At 38.8% G+C, this 13,806-nt stretch overlaps 1 protein-coding gene across 4 annotated transcripts in view; it reads right to left on the reverse strand.

The window, feature by feature from the left end:
- Positions 1-5,595: 5,595 nt before the first annotated feature.
- Positions 5,596-13,806, reverse strand: part of LOC111327463 (sodium channel protein 1 brain) — a 31,160-nt gene continuing 22,949 nt past the window's right edge. For all 4 annotated transcript variants that reach the window (XM_088763605.1, XM_022931660.2, XM_022931659.2 and 1 more), the window contains exons 17-24: positions 12,215-12,325; positions 11,289-11,558; positions 10,996-11,049; positions 10,408-10,545; positions 9,746-9,859; positions 9,042-9,180; positions 8,510-8,641; positions 5,596-7,603 (exon numbers count right to left, since the gene is read on the reverse strand). In XM_088763605.1, coding sequence (XP_088619731.1) covers positions 6,684-7,603; positions 8,510-8,641; positions 9,042-9,180; positions 9,746-9,859; positions 10,408-10,545; positions 10,996-11,049; positions 11,289-11,558; positions 12,215-12,325 — 1,878 coding nt within the window. In that variant the 3' untranslated portion in view covers positions 5,596-6,683. The remainder of the gene's footprint in view (positions 7,604-8,509; positions 8,642-9,041; positions 9,181-9,745; positions 9,860-10,407; positions 10,546-10,995; positions 11,050-11,288; positions 11,559-12,214; positions 12,326-13,806) is intronic.

The raw sequence follows: 13,806 nt of genomic DNA on the forward strand, positions 1-13,806 counted from the left end.
GACGATAACCGAAACGCACCACTTTATTAAGCGAGCATTATGGACACAAGATTGTTTTGATATTTACATGATTTTTGTGGAATTATTCATGCAGTCAAAGTTCCATCTTTGGCCATCCTCCTTTATAGCCGCCCATTTTTTGTGGCAGAGAACTGTTCATACTCTATGTATGTTTCCACTGACTTTTTGGCCCACATACCTGGACATAATTATGTTGTTATTTTAGTCTTCCATCCTGAGTACAATGGACATCATTGATGAAGGATTTGGCTTCATGTTGGCATTTGGAGATATATCATGGGTTCCAATCATATATTCCATACAGGCACGCTATCTTGTGGATAATCCAGTCAAGATGTCAAGTCTTACAATTGCTGTAATATTGGCTCTATTTGGTAGGCGTTTTCAGACAAACTTGTTTACAATGCATACATACAATTTACATGTATCCTCAAATTTCATGTTTCATACATTTCTTTTGGTCATATGGCACAGTGTACATGTAAGTGATAACTAATCCTCGCTTTTTCCGCGGCTCCCCCTCCTCCTGGATGGTCATGTTCCCTCATTTGATCAGGCATAAACATATAATAAAGTAATAGAATAATAAATGAATAATAAACTAATAGACTGGTAAGTATAGTCTGATAGTTTCTAAAGAAACTGTTTGGCGCTGCGTCGGTAGGGGTAACGAAATAATTTGAATATATCAACAAAGTTGAAATGGTAAATTAGCCACCGTTACTGTTTGAGAAGTATACAACGTAAATCATATGTTAAGTACTTAGGGGTACTGATGGATAGTAATCTCTGTTGTAAATATCATATCAGCCACATCGCGTCTAAGATCAGTAGTCATATAGGTATAATATCTAGATTAAGGCATTTCACTCCCTTCATGACTTTGCTTAATATATATATAGATCTCTTATTCTTCCATATCTATCCTATGGCCTTACTGCTTGGGGACAGGCAGCCAAAACGCACCTAAACAAGATACTCCATCTTCAAAAACGAGCAGTCCGCTTGATGAATTTCTCTAAGTTGAATGTTCATGTTGTTCCACTTTTTATCTCTACCAATATTCTGCCTTTACCTTTAATCTACTTTAAAAATTGCTCTATCTTAATGCATGATGTCTATAACAAAGTCGTGCCATCTAACATTTCTGCTCTCTTTAGACCCATTAAAGATACTCATCATTATAAGAAACGATCTTCTACCGCTGGTAACGTCTGTATAAACTACTCTCGACTAAATCACTGTAAGAATTCTTTTTCCTCTATGGGCGCAAAAATTTGGAACTGTATTCCTGATGCTTTGAGACAGTTCCCAAAATGTAGTTTCAAGAAAAAAATAACGAATCTTTACTTCAAATCCTTCTAAACCAGAATTGTTATCCTGATATTGATACATTAATAAACGAAATGACAAGAAAATAGATTTCGTTAAAATAAAGAGTATTTTGAGCTTTTCCTGTTTTTAATTATGTGCTCGTGGCTTCGTAATTAGTATACCTATATTTTTGTACTCACTTTTGTAATTGACATCTATACCATTGTAATTGTTATTTATTTTTATTCATTAGAATTATATTATATTAATATGTAATTGACACGTTTCTCATACTACCTGCCTCGATTAGCTTCGCTATATTGCAGGTGGACTTAATTCATAAGTTAAATTGTTAAATAAAGTAAATAAATAAAGATGTTGTTGTTGTATAAGGTATCATGGAGCTTGGTCCTATTTTCAGTTGTTGAGGGACAGATTCAGAACTGACCCTGACTCTGACGAATTCCGAGGTAAAGCGTCTTAATGCGTCTACTTTAGTGAATAAAATACAGTAATTCTAGAAAAAAATACCTGAAACAATGCTCGTTTTGGGCTTGGCCGCACAGTTTGGCTATAGAGCGATAATATGCTCCAGCATCTTCTAAACGAGAACTATTTCGTCCTAAACGAGAACTATTTCGTTCAGAAATCTGTTTTTTCTCTGTTCAATGACCAAATTGTGGTTTTTTTCAAAGCCAGCTTCATTACTATTATTATTATTATTATTGTTATTATTATATTACATGTCTGCTAGAGTAGTTTTCAATTGAACACCAGGCAAGGTAAGGTAAAATCGAAGCAATCCTCTCGGGTTGAAAATTGTTCTATTCCCCAAATGTAATCACTCATTCAGTCCTCCTCATTACCCTGTGGGGCATACGGCAACCATTACATTTGGTGGGTGCAATTCTATTAGATGTAATGGAGATACATGTTGGCAAGATAAAGTAGAAACAAAAATCTAATTTTCAAAGAAACTTAAACGTAGTCTTAAAAGGGACGAACACCCATTGTTAATGTGTAGGCGTAAATAAGTTTGTCAACCTTTTTCCTCAACCAGATAAGGAAACCATTTTAACCCCAACTTGTCGACGACTACCTGGTCTCTGGCTGGTGGGGCCTGGTGCGACATCCCAATTACCTGGGTGACATCATCATGGCATTTGTCTGGTCCATTCCTTGTGGTCTTGCTAATGAATGAAAAAAAGGTTTACATGTACCTCACTTCCAGAATTTACGAGCGCGTTACCTTTGCACCATGGGGTGTAACATGCGCTGCGCACATTTTCTTGAGGGGCAGGTGATTGTTGGAAGTTGGAAGTTGAAAGTTCTTTCCTTGCGCGCACTACAAATCTGTGGTCAATTTTAAACGTAAGAATGTAAAACAAAGGCATTCCAGCTGAGTAGTTGATTTCAAAGCGCAACAGACGAAATAACCTTTTTTTTTTTGTCGCCGTAAGTTGCGTTGCAAAAACGTGCGCGAATTATTTCCCCATGTTAAGAAAAGATAAATGTATGAACGGTTTACAGCTGTGCTTGTTTTTGTTTTTGTTTTCGCAAAAGTAAGGACTACAATGTATCTTCTCCGTTGAACTCTTTTCCCGTAAACTCTTCCTTTCCACAAGCGTAGGATCGTCGAGGGGCTAATGATCCAACAATTCCGCCCCAGTTTGAAGAAACAAGTCATTTCTATGTCTCCAAACTTTTCCCATCGGGAATCACATAAGATATATAGGTTTGTACAGACGGTCAACACTTTCAACCCTGATGATGGCAAACAGCCGAAAACGTTTGGTTTTAACATTTTAATAATTTTTCTTAATCTTTTTAGCCTTGTATATACAATATCTTCCTGTCCACTTACACCTTCTTGATTTTCTCAACAGGTTTTAGAAACCCATTTCCGTTTTTCTACCCGGTTTATTTGACAATTCTACTGGTTCACCTTGAATTCCGGGACGAAGCGAACAGTCGTCGTAAATACGGAGCAAGCTGGGACGAGTATTGCCGGCAAGTGCCATACCGCATTGTACCCAAGATATTTGAACCTTTTCGCGCTCATCATTTTAAGATCTTTTTTTTAAACTATTCTTTACATTTTAGATGCCTCTTTTTAGTGTACAAGTTTATACCATAAAAATTCGTTTTTAACTCTAAAAAGCAAAGAAGTGTTGAAAGAAATTCTGGAAGGTAAAAGAAAACATTTTATCAGAAAAGATTTTCCATAGAAAATTTTATTTTCATCTTTTTTCTTCTTTTTTTTTTTAGAATTTTTTTCCACTACGCCCATGGCTTAGCATTGTACCTAAGATATTTTAACTTTTTGCACTCATCATTTTAATCTTTTTTTATTAAATTTAGCACGACAAGCGAAGTTTTGAGTTCGATAAGTGTGTTCAATTTGGAAATTTGTACCGTAAATTGCACTTAAGTTTTTAGGTGAAAGTAAGGTATTACAAATCCCGTAACTAGTTAACCATAGATTTTCTCTTAGTTTAATATATATACTACTGTAAATAGCTCCTAATCTTTTTTCTTTTTTAGTGTTCCCAAATTAGTAAGGGATTTTTCCCTAGCTAGACGGCTCTTGACACTTTTAATAAAGTTTTACTACTACTACTACTACTACTACCAATTACTTTCGTTGCCATTTATTCGGACTGAACAGAGGTTAATCGTTTTATTTGTATCGTCGATGAAAGTGAAAAAATACTTTCCGTAAGATCCTTGACTGGTTTTGAAGAAAAAACTGCTGTGACAGTCACTTATTTTAACAGTGTACGGAGGATCGCAATAATTTAACCATAGTTGGGGTTGCGATTACATAACCTGGGTCAGATGCTGTCCCCTGCCCGGGTGGAAAACCCTTGTATCCTCAAGGGTTACATGTTTGAATGCGCAGTACTATTTCCTGCATGATGACAACGAGATGATACGGCAGACTTTTAAACATGTCTGCGTCGACACATGATGAAATTAGATGTAAGTGATGGATCCCGACTGGATTTCTGGGTTTCTGCTAGCTTTATAATAAGATTTGAGTACCTTTACACCCTAACATCAGTTTCCAAACTCTTCTCCTTACATTTCCGTTGGTGCTTAGTGACAAGGAGAATTCGTTTAACAATCAATCTTGTTAAGGTGATGATCATTTCCTTTATTCTCATGATCTTAATGGATGATTCAGAAGTGTTACCGTAAGGAGAAATTAGATGCTGGTCACTCCGAGGATTTAAAGGGTTAAGGTAGCGCGCCGTCTCTTTGATAAACACCATATTTTCCCGGCCTGTAATGAATGGTCCGAAATCGACTTGGTTACAGCCTCGTAGCTCCTCGTAAGGACGACTGGCTGGGACTTTTAGCGCAGGCTTTGTCTTTCTGGGTTAAAGTGGAAGGCAAATCTAAACGGTTCTGGAATGACATGGGTTGTAGACAGCGTGTCAATCGATTGGAGGAATATTAAGGAACAGGAACGTGCATCATAAGTCCAGAGGAAGATTAATATCGTCATTTCCTTTTCATTTGGAAATTTTTTTCAAAATGATGACGTTGAGATACTTTTAATGGTAGTATTGGTGTGCAAGAAACGTTGAATACATATATCTTATTAGAAGTTTTGTTGTGTCGTATCGCTTAGTATTTTTACGAGTTGTGCCGTATTTTGATGAGCCCGTAGGGCGAGTCAAAATACAAATAACGAGTAAAAATACTCAGCGATACTACACAACAAAACGTCGTATAAGTTATTTATTATCCAACACTCCAAATTGTTCTCTCAGTGCGGGCGAATTTCGCGGATATTTATTTACGAGGAGTATGTGAGGCGGAACAGAATTGGCGCGCTGTCGTGTTGCTGTTTCTATTTTCTTCTGTAAATGAAGAAATTTAATTGGTTGTCTAGTTGTTTTTCTTCGTTCGATTTATCCAATAGACTTGTATCTATATTTGCCAGCCATTCCGACTCTTCGTTGTTGGAAATATGATTCAAATTGTCCGCCATTTTTTTTTTTCGTTACTTCAATCCAATTCTTCGCTTGCCCAATGCGAGAAAACCTGTCTAACCTGTCAAATACCGCGAGATATTTGTACTCGTCTATGGCGTTATTTGTACCCTACAGAGTGTTGTTGGATAATAAAATAACGTAGTCTGTGTGTAGATTTTTCAATTTAACTTACACCACAGTGATGCAGCTGATTGTTTAGCTGGACTGACTAAGAAAATGAACCGCACTGAAATGGACAAATTATGCGAGCGCTGCATAAACGGATCTAGACTTTATTCTGTCAAATCACATAATACACTCGCTCTTGGTCAGCAATAATTAAAGTGATCGTTTCCTCAGGAGTCGATTCTAGAGCACATAATTAAAGCAAATAAATGTGGATGCGATGAAACTTAATTAATAACCTGTTAAGCGAAACTTACGAACCATAGCGGTGATATTTTAGCGCAAAAAAGCAGTTGGGTAATAAATAACTTATTGGACGTTTTGGTTAGTAATATCGCTAATTATTATTAGTTTTCGTCTGTATTTGGACTCATCCTGTGCGCGTGACAAAATACGGCCGGCTCAACTCGTAATTTATTCAACTATACTACACATCAAAACGCGAACTTAGAGACGAACCCTCTTCCGTCCATAAACAAGTTAAGATCATAAATTGTCTTTCTGTGTTTCGACACTATTCCCTCAGCTAGCTAGCAAACCTTTCTTCTTGCTTGATTATACATATAAGAAAGCAAAATATGCATTCGTAAGTATATATTGAATTGTTGGGGCGGTTACCATTTACATGAAATATTTACTTGAAATTTTGGAAATTGGCACTGACCTTTCCTTCAACCTTTGTGGGTGGAAAACAAGGCAAAAAAGAAGCTCTATTCCAATTGTACAACGATTTGCGGTGGGGATGGGAAGGGTCCATTCAAATAGCGCAGTAATACTAGCATACGAGCGATAGAAACCTAACGGAAAAGGTGCAGAAGCTCCACTCCTTCCTTCCAATGCCAATTCTTCGTCTCCCATTGGTCCCGGAAAGTGCAGAGATTCAGATTGTTTTAATAGTCATATAACTAAATTTAGAGTCAATTTTTGCGAGTCAAGTTTCTAGTTGTTGCGTGAAACGACTTTGACTTGACTAATTCCACTGCCTTGAATTTATAGCTAATTAGGCCGGCGGATTTAAAAATGTTTCTTTACATCCATGTTGGACAAAGGACACCTCCACTGTGTTGACATCACACATCAGGCTAGTCCATTATCTGGGCGTTACTACCCAACTGAGCTGTTTTCAGCAAAAAGATCACATATCATCAGCTAGCAATTGCAGTCTTACCAGAACTGGCTTCAAGTAACAGTTTCGTTCAAGTCTAAGCTCAGCTTGGTCTTAGTTGAGCCACTAAACGAGGAGATTCTCTTGTGTGTTATAAAAGATTTGTTGAAGCTAGCCTCCATTCTCACAGTTATGTCCTTGAAAACTTCAGGCGACTCGCCATGCTCTTCTAAAACGCGTCGCACTAATGCCTTGAGGAGGTCAAAGCAATGAATAAGTTCACCAGCGCGCACTGGAATATCCAAACGCCTCAATGCACCTGCGTTAGGCTGAGGTATCTTAAACGGTTTTTCAAGAGAATCCACGAACTCTGAAAGACGATCTAACGGTAGGTAAGGCTTCCCATCTGGAACAAACGTTCCCCATGTAGTGTAGTAACTGTCAAAGCTCTCCTTCGTGATGCAGAAGTCTTCGATCTCGTGAGCGCGGTTTACATTCTCGAGGATGATGGCGATGTACATGTTAACAATGACCAGGAACACTATAATGACGTAACTGGCTAAATAGATAATGGCGCCGAAAGAACCGCAGTTTCCGTGCGGAAGTCCCTTGTAGTTAGGATCACAGTCTGGAGGTTTTAGAAGCAAAGCGTCCATGATGTCATTCCAACCCGATCCCGTTGCAAGACGAAACAGTAGCAACAGCGAAGTACCAAACGTTTCGAAGTTGACGACATCGTTAAGCCCACCTTCTCGTTTGACATTTCCAAATGCTGACATACCGATGATGGCGTAAATGAATATTACCATGAACAGCAGGGTTCCGATGTTGAAAAGGGCTGGTAACGAGATCATCAGGGCCCACAGAAGCTGGCGTATACCCTTGGCAAACTCTACTAGTCTTAGCAACCTGGCAATCCTGAAGATTCTGAGAACACGCAAAAGACTGGGGCTGACCGTGGCATCGTTTGCACTGAACTCATCGAGAATAACGTCTGTTTGAAAAAATAAAATAGCTGTCACCTATCATATTTAAAGGCTAAGATAATGTAAGACGCAGAAAAAAAATTTCATTGTTCACTGGCGTAGGACAAAAAAAAATCTGAATCGAGCCTCAGGCCTTTGTGCTTGCAATCAGTCACCAGTTGCAAGTTTCCTAGTTACATCTTTATGATGGCCAGCATATCATCTTTGACATAGGCGTTTCGTCACGTTCTGACGCTTTGAACTATGAACCTTGAAAGACTTGGGAAGGAAATTGTTTCACCACTCGAAACTTTCGCCACCTTTGATTTTACGAAAGCACCAATGAATTTCGTTATTGATGCAAGATGGACTCTCTTAGACAATATCTGCCGGCACTAGATCGTAAGAACACTCTACAAAGTCCATTAACCTCGTAATGAGACATTATGCTATTACAGTACAGTTCCACACAAACTCGACAGGAAAGACCCTTGCCCAAATTTACCACAGAAATCTTTGCATAATGACCAAATTATATATTCATTTTCACTAAGCTCCAGCTCGGGCTGGACGTGAGACATTTGGCTGGAGATCTTTTTGCCATGACCAAGAACCAAATGTTTCTCCATCCGGCCTGAACTCGACTCAGTCTATGGCCATTTTATTTCACCACCGCCTTTGTCTTCATTCTTATCACAAAACTGTGTATATACACTTGGCAATACGACTATCTCTGCCCCTACTCGCCCAATCGCCTACTGCCCTCTTAGGGGGATATCTAGGGGAAACTGTCAAAGAAAGTACACACAGAGTTGCAGGGAGTAAAAGAAAAGGAGACCTATTTGTTTTAGGGGCTTGTGTAATAGTCGTATTCTGGGTAGTTAAATGTCCAATATTTTTTCTTTTGGAGAAGGGTCTACATGACTGCTGCTTACCAACAAGGGAACTAATAACGATGATGAAGTCGAACACATTCCATGGTTTCTTGAAGTAGTGCAATCTTAATGTCACAATTTTGACAATGGCTTCCAGAACAAATATCCCCGTGAATACATAATTGGAAACGCGTGGATATGTCAGTTAAGGAAATGGTTGTTTCAGGGTATGGCATAACTAAAGTTTAAGCTCGTGAAATAACCCTAACAGGGCATGACAATAGTCTTAGAGAGTTGAGGTTAGTTCAAATCCTCATCAGGCAAAGAAATAAGGAATGCTTTGACCTCCGCCCATTTTATCCTCATTCAAAATGTTTTTGTATCGCAGCAGAATTGATAAACTCTCCCCCTTTACTGGTGGGATGGCCGGGGGTTCTAAGTGCCCCTTGAGCAGAACGGCTGGAGGCACTTAGGTACATAATAACTCAAGGGAAGAAGTATCCACCTAACATATATGACAGACAAGTAGGTTTTTGAATAAGCTGACGGAACAATGTGAAACGCTGCCTTAATTTAGACTCTGAAAGGATATGTAATACGCTGGTGAACTCGGTAGACTGTCCATAGTGTTGAATCGTCATCATTACCATATTACACATGATCACAGTCAGAATTGCAATTTCGAACTTGTCACCAGTAACCACATCGTATAACAAGCCAAATACTTTCTCCTGCAACAAAAATCCAAAAAGATTCTTTTCCAAAATTTCTCGGGGTACATGGATCACGTGGATGAGAGCAGCATACTTGAAAGTGTTTATGCAAGTAAGTTTTCCTTGAAAACTTCCCCCTAGACAATTTGTCCTTTTCCTTGAAAAACAAATTACACATTTTCCTTGAAAAGGTGAATTGTATAGATGCAAAATTGCGATCATGAGTTCTTTTTTCCGGTCTCTTGTTTTCGCTCTTCCGAGTTTAGCTTTTCCACCGAAAAAACGAACGACAGATCGCAAGTAAGCCCAAAAGCGAAAATGCCAGTTTTTAACTTAGACTTGCACATGTATCGATCCAGAAGAACCTGTCACCAACTACTAAGTTTATCTGTGCAAATGATTACGGATGCTTGTCAAAGGAATTGGCAAGGTTGAGGAGAAATCCCATTCAAATAATGTTTCATAAACAAGTTCCGTTGAATTTTTTTGCAGTGATATAAAATGTGAACCACCAACATGTTTACTTTGACAAGAACAAGGCCTAAAGTGTACACATATCTGTACCGACTCTTAGAGATCTAACCTTCGGGCGAATCTGTCTTGTCGGTGGCTTCTTCTTGGCGGCTTCCTTCAGGAAAGAGACCCATTTTCTCTGGGTATCTGTAAGTAGCATCCCCATGCTGTTGAGTTCTTCGTACTACGATGAAAACGTCGACGTGAAAGAACCCATTAGTTAGTGGCATACTGATCTGACTTTGGAAAATAAGCATCTTTTAAAGATAACGCAGTTTTTCAGCCAATTACGACGAAAGGTATAGAGGAAACACGTCGATCATCACTTTTTTGGATTGAAGCATACAGAATGTTTGATACAATTAGACGACTCGCTTTGCTTGATAAACTCGTTCTGGTGATCTTTTTTCTTTGGTGGGTGTTTCCGTACTATATCACACTGAACTTTCGACTTGTATGCATGAAAGAGGAAATTGCGTCGAGGGATGAATTATCTCCAGTGCACACGAGGAATCGTTCAGATTTCAGTTCAACTCAAGTCGCAGCGTTTGCTAATTAGAACCTCCTTATAAAGAGAAAGTGAAACCCTGATATCACTGAAAAAAAGTGATAAGAAGTGGTAAGAAAAAGTCGCCAGGTTGTCCTCATTTTGGTTGAAGTCAGAATCGGTTAGAACGAGCTAACTGCTGGTAAAAAATCTCCCTTATCATGCAATACGACAATAAAGTGTACCTTCTTTTTTAACGTGTTGAAGTTATCGATGATGACTCCGACGAAAAGATTCAGTACGAAAAAGGAACCAACGACTATGAAGGCCACGAAGAAGCTGTAAGCCACTAAGTTATTTTCATATGTGGGTTGTAAATCCACCTACAGACGGGAAAACCAAATTTACTCATGAGTTACCCAGGCTAATGCTTACTGAAAGGAGTTGATTTGACTCCAATCACAAATTTAATTTGTGGTGCTGGTTTTTGTGGAGAGAGAAAGGCAGGGAGAAAACCCCAGGGGCAAAGACAAGGACAAATAACAAGTCCGGGAATTGAGCCTGGGCCACAGTAGAATACAATGATGAAGTGATGTTTTTTTTTCTGATCATAATGACAGAGTTTTTTTTGTTTTTGAAATGACATCAAAATATGATGATGCTGACATGAACCGAATATTACTGAATTTCCAGTGCTCTGCTGCTTACGCAGAACAGGTGTGCTCTCCAGCAGCTGGATCCCATACTCGGTTCAATTGTGAGTTTGCTTGTACATATCACGAGATGCCGAAAATGCCCATATACGCAAATCATAAAAAGGTGTAAATACAAACCTCAGTGGAGTCAACGGCGTCTTCCATAACTTCCATCCATCCTTCAAAGGTCGCCTTGAATAAGAATAATGTATTTCAAAATCCCTCTTTGCTTAAAAACCGTCTTTTGTCAATCTGCCATTCTTAATATAGTATAGTTACACTCCAAACCCTTTCCCCACCATGAAAATGCTGTATAAACTTTGGGACCATAGTTAACCAAATGATTGCGAGGTAAAGAGCAATCTACCTTAACAATTTCGATGTCATAACCTATAGAAAGCTTAAAAGTGCCTTGGATGAAATTAACTTACCACTTGCATTAATGCGAGGAATCCTGATAAAACGTTATCAAATGTCACTTTCGAATTCACCCAGCGAAATTCTCCTGGGTGTTTGAGACATTCTTCCTTGCTAGGGATGACGAGGGCGGATAAAGGCTCGTTGTCTGCGTCCACGCACTTATAAAACTTTCCAGAGAAAAGATGAACGCCAAGAATGCTGAATATTAACCAGAAAAGAAGAGAGACCAGAAGAACATTGCCAATACCTGGAATAGCTGCAAACAGTGCGTTTACCACAACCTGAGAATAAAAGAGAAGCAATAATTTTATAAGAACTTCACTACGGAGTGCAAAACTACGTCTGCATGTGCTTCTGTGTCCAAATATTTTGAATTTTTTTTTATATGCTTAGTGCTTTTTTTTCGAAATTGGAGGTTAGTTAGCCACAGTTATGGAGTCCAAAGTTTCTTCTTGTCAGTCTAACAGTTTCTCATATCCATCTCAGCATTCTCTTGGGTTTTGTCGGCACTATGAAATTAAAGTAAAAGGCGTACTTGATTCATGATCATATTCCTGGCAAATTTGCGTGATCATGAAAGATTTCTCGCAAAATCAGATGATTCTGAGGGACCAGTAATAGGGGGTCGGAGGATTTTGGTTGTGTCACGATAGAATTTACCTGATCCTTCCCGAAGGTTCTGTAATATTTTTATAACCACCGTCATTGGCAGTTAATTGGCAGTCAATTTTTATAGCCCTTTATGCTTTGTTGGCGACGACTGACCCCCCTCCGTTCCCCTTGAAAACCATATGATCCCCCATCCCACCTCCTCTCCCTAAGACGATAAGGAATAACTAGTCCCTAAAATTTGTCGGTTAAATTAAGGGAAGGAAGTAGTTACAGAACCTTATGTTCCCTTAGATGCATCAAGGTTAAATCGCAGTAAACGTATTACCCTCATTCCTTCCAGTCGTGAGATTGCTCTTAGTGGCCTCAAAGCTCGTAATGTGCGCAGTGAACGAAATACAGACAGGTTCTTGTTTTCGAAAACACAGGCGAGAGAGATCTGCAAAGAGGAAAAGAGTCGTCATTCTATCCAGCTCGAGTACACAGGCAAGTGATCAATACGGGGGGTGACAACTCTAACAAACGCTGTTTGAGCAATGCTAGGTCTTAACTTAAGTCGTCCCGGAAATTTGGATCATCCTCCCGAATTTTTGCGATACTTTCCCGGAAATTTTTAGAATTCCAGGCATATATTCTAAGATTATTACTTATGTAACCTTGAATATTACACGTTTTGCATGTTTAGTATTATTTTAACCATGAATAGCGTCTTTACAGTAAAAAATTTCAATTTTAATTAACAAAGAAACAAAACATCTTTAAAATGGCTGTATTTTCGCTACATAGCATGCATCGTTCATTTCCTATAATGAGGTATTAGTTGTGCTAACGTGTACGAGTAAAAGAAGCCTGAAGTGTTCCGTTGACTACGTCGAGCAACGAGAAGCCCTCTGCCGTCTTGTCTATGCCACTACAAGAGCGAGATCGACATTCTCTCTTGGGATCCACATTCCGGCGCTCTCAGGCTCTTGTGTGCCCTTCACTAGGTACTCTACGCAGTCTTTGGTTACTCGATGACCAACCACCATCACACTTTTCTCACTGGCTTCGGATGATTGCTCAGTAGACACACCTGGTTCTCTGCCTTTCGCTCTTTCAGCTCTTTTGGCTCCATTTTGTTTTGTCACGGAATCCAACCACTGCAACAAAGGAGCACTTTCTTGATCGTGCAATGTCACTGTGGCTTTTGGCTTTCGACAGTACAAAGGAAGAGAGCCTGACCTCCTCTTGTAGATTTGTCTTACTCCACTAACTTTCACACCCTTTCCGTACACACGGCAAAAGTCACGCCTATAGATAGATAAATAAGTAAATAAATAAATAAATATATAAACTCATAAGCAAAAATAAATATGTAAATAACAATGCGAGCGGCGATTGTCCACTTAAGGGTGTTCATACGTCTTCAATTCAGTTTTCCTTTAGAGCAATCATTGCAATCATCCCTTTGAATTTAAGAGTCAATGAGCGTTTTCTTATCATTGCTTTGGTTTTATGTCAAAAGTTTCATTTATCGGATCAATTTTAACCCCGGGGTATTTCATATTCAAAGTTTATTAATCCGTTGTTAATTTGTTCACTAAATAGACCTTGTAGAGGTTTTCGGCGCCATCTTGACGGGCAGGCAAAGCGGTCAGAATTTACGGTGTTTGTATGGGAATCTGACGTCAAATAACTTTTTTGAAAATTAAGTTTGAAGAATGTAGGTTGGATAGAAGACGCTCAGTTAATTTTTCTAATTTTTCATACATTTTGTATGTAATTTTTTTCCGCGCCGCCCCTTCTACCCTGCGAAAATTTACAGACAAATGTATGAGAAATAAGAAAAATTAATTGACCGCGTCTTAGCCAAGCTACATGTCCTTCAAACTTGGTGAATACAATCTTCTACTCAGTGTTTTAACGTTGCAATTCATAAAT

The sequence above is a fragment of the Stylophora pistillata genome, chromosome 6 (assembly GCF_964205215.1).
Source record: "Stylophora pistillata chromosome 6, jaStyPist1.2, whole genome shotgun sequence".
In the NCBI taxonomy this organism is placed as follows: domain Eukaryota; kingdom Metazoa; phylum Cnidaria; class Anthozoa; order Scleractinia; family Pocilloporidae; genus Stylophora; species Stylophora pistillata.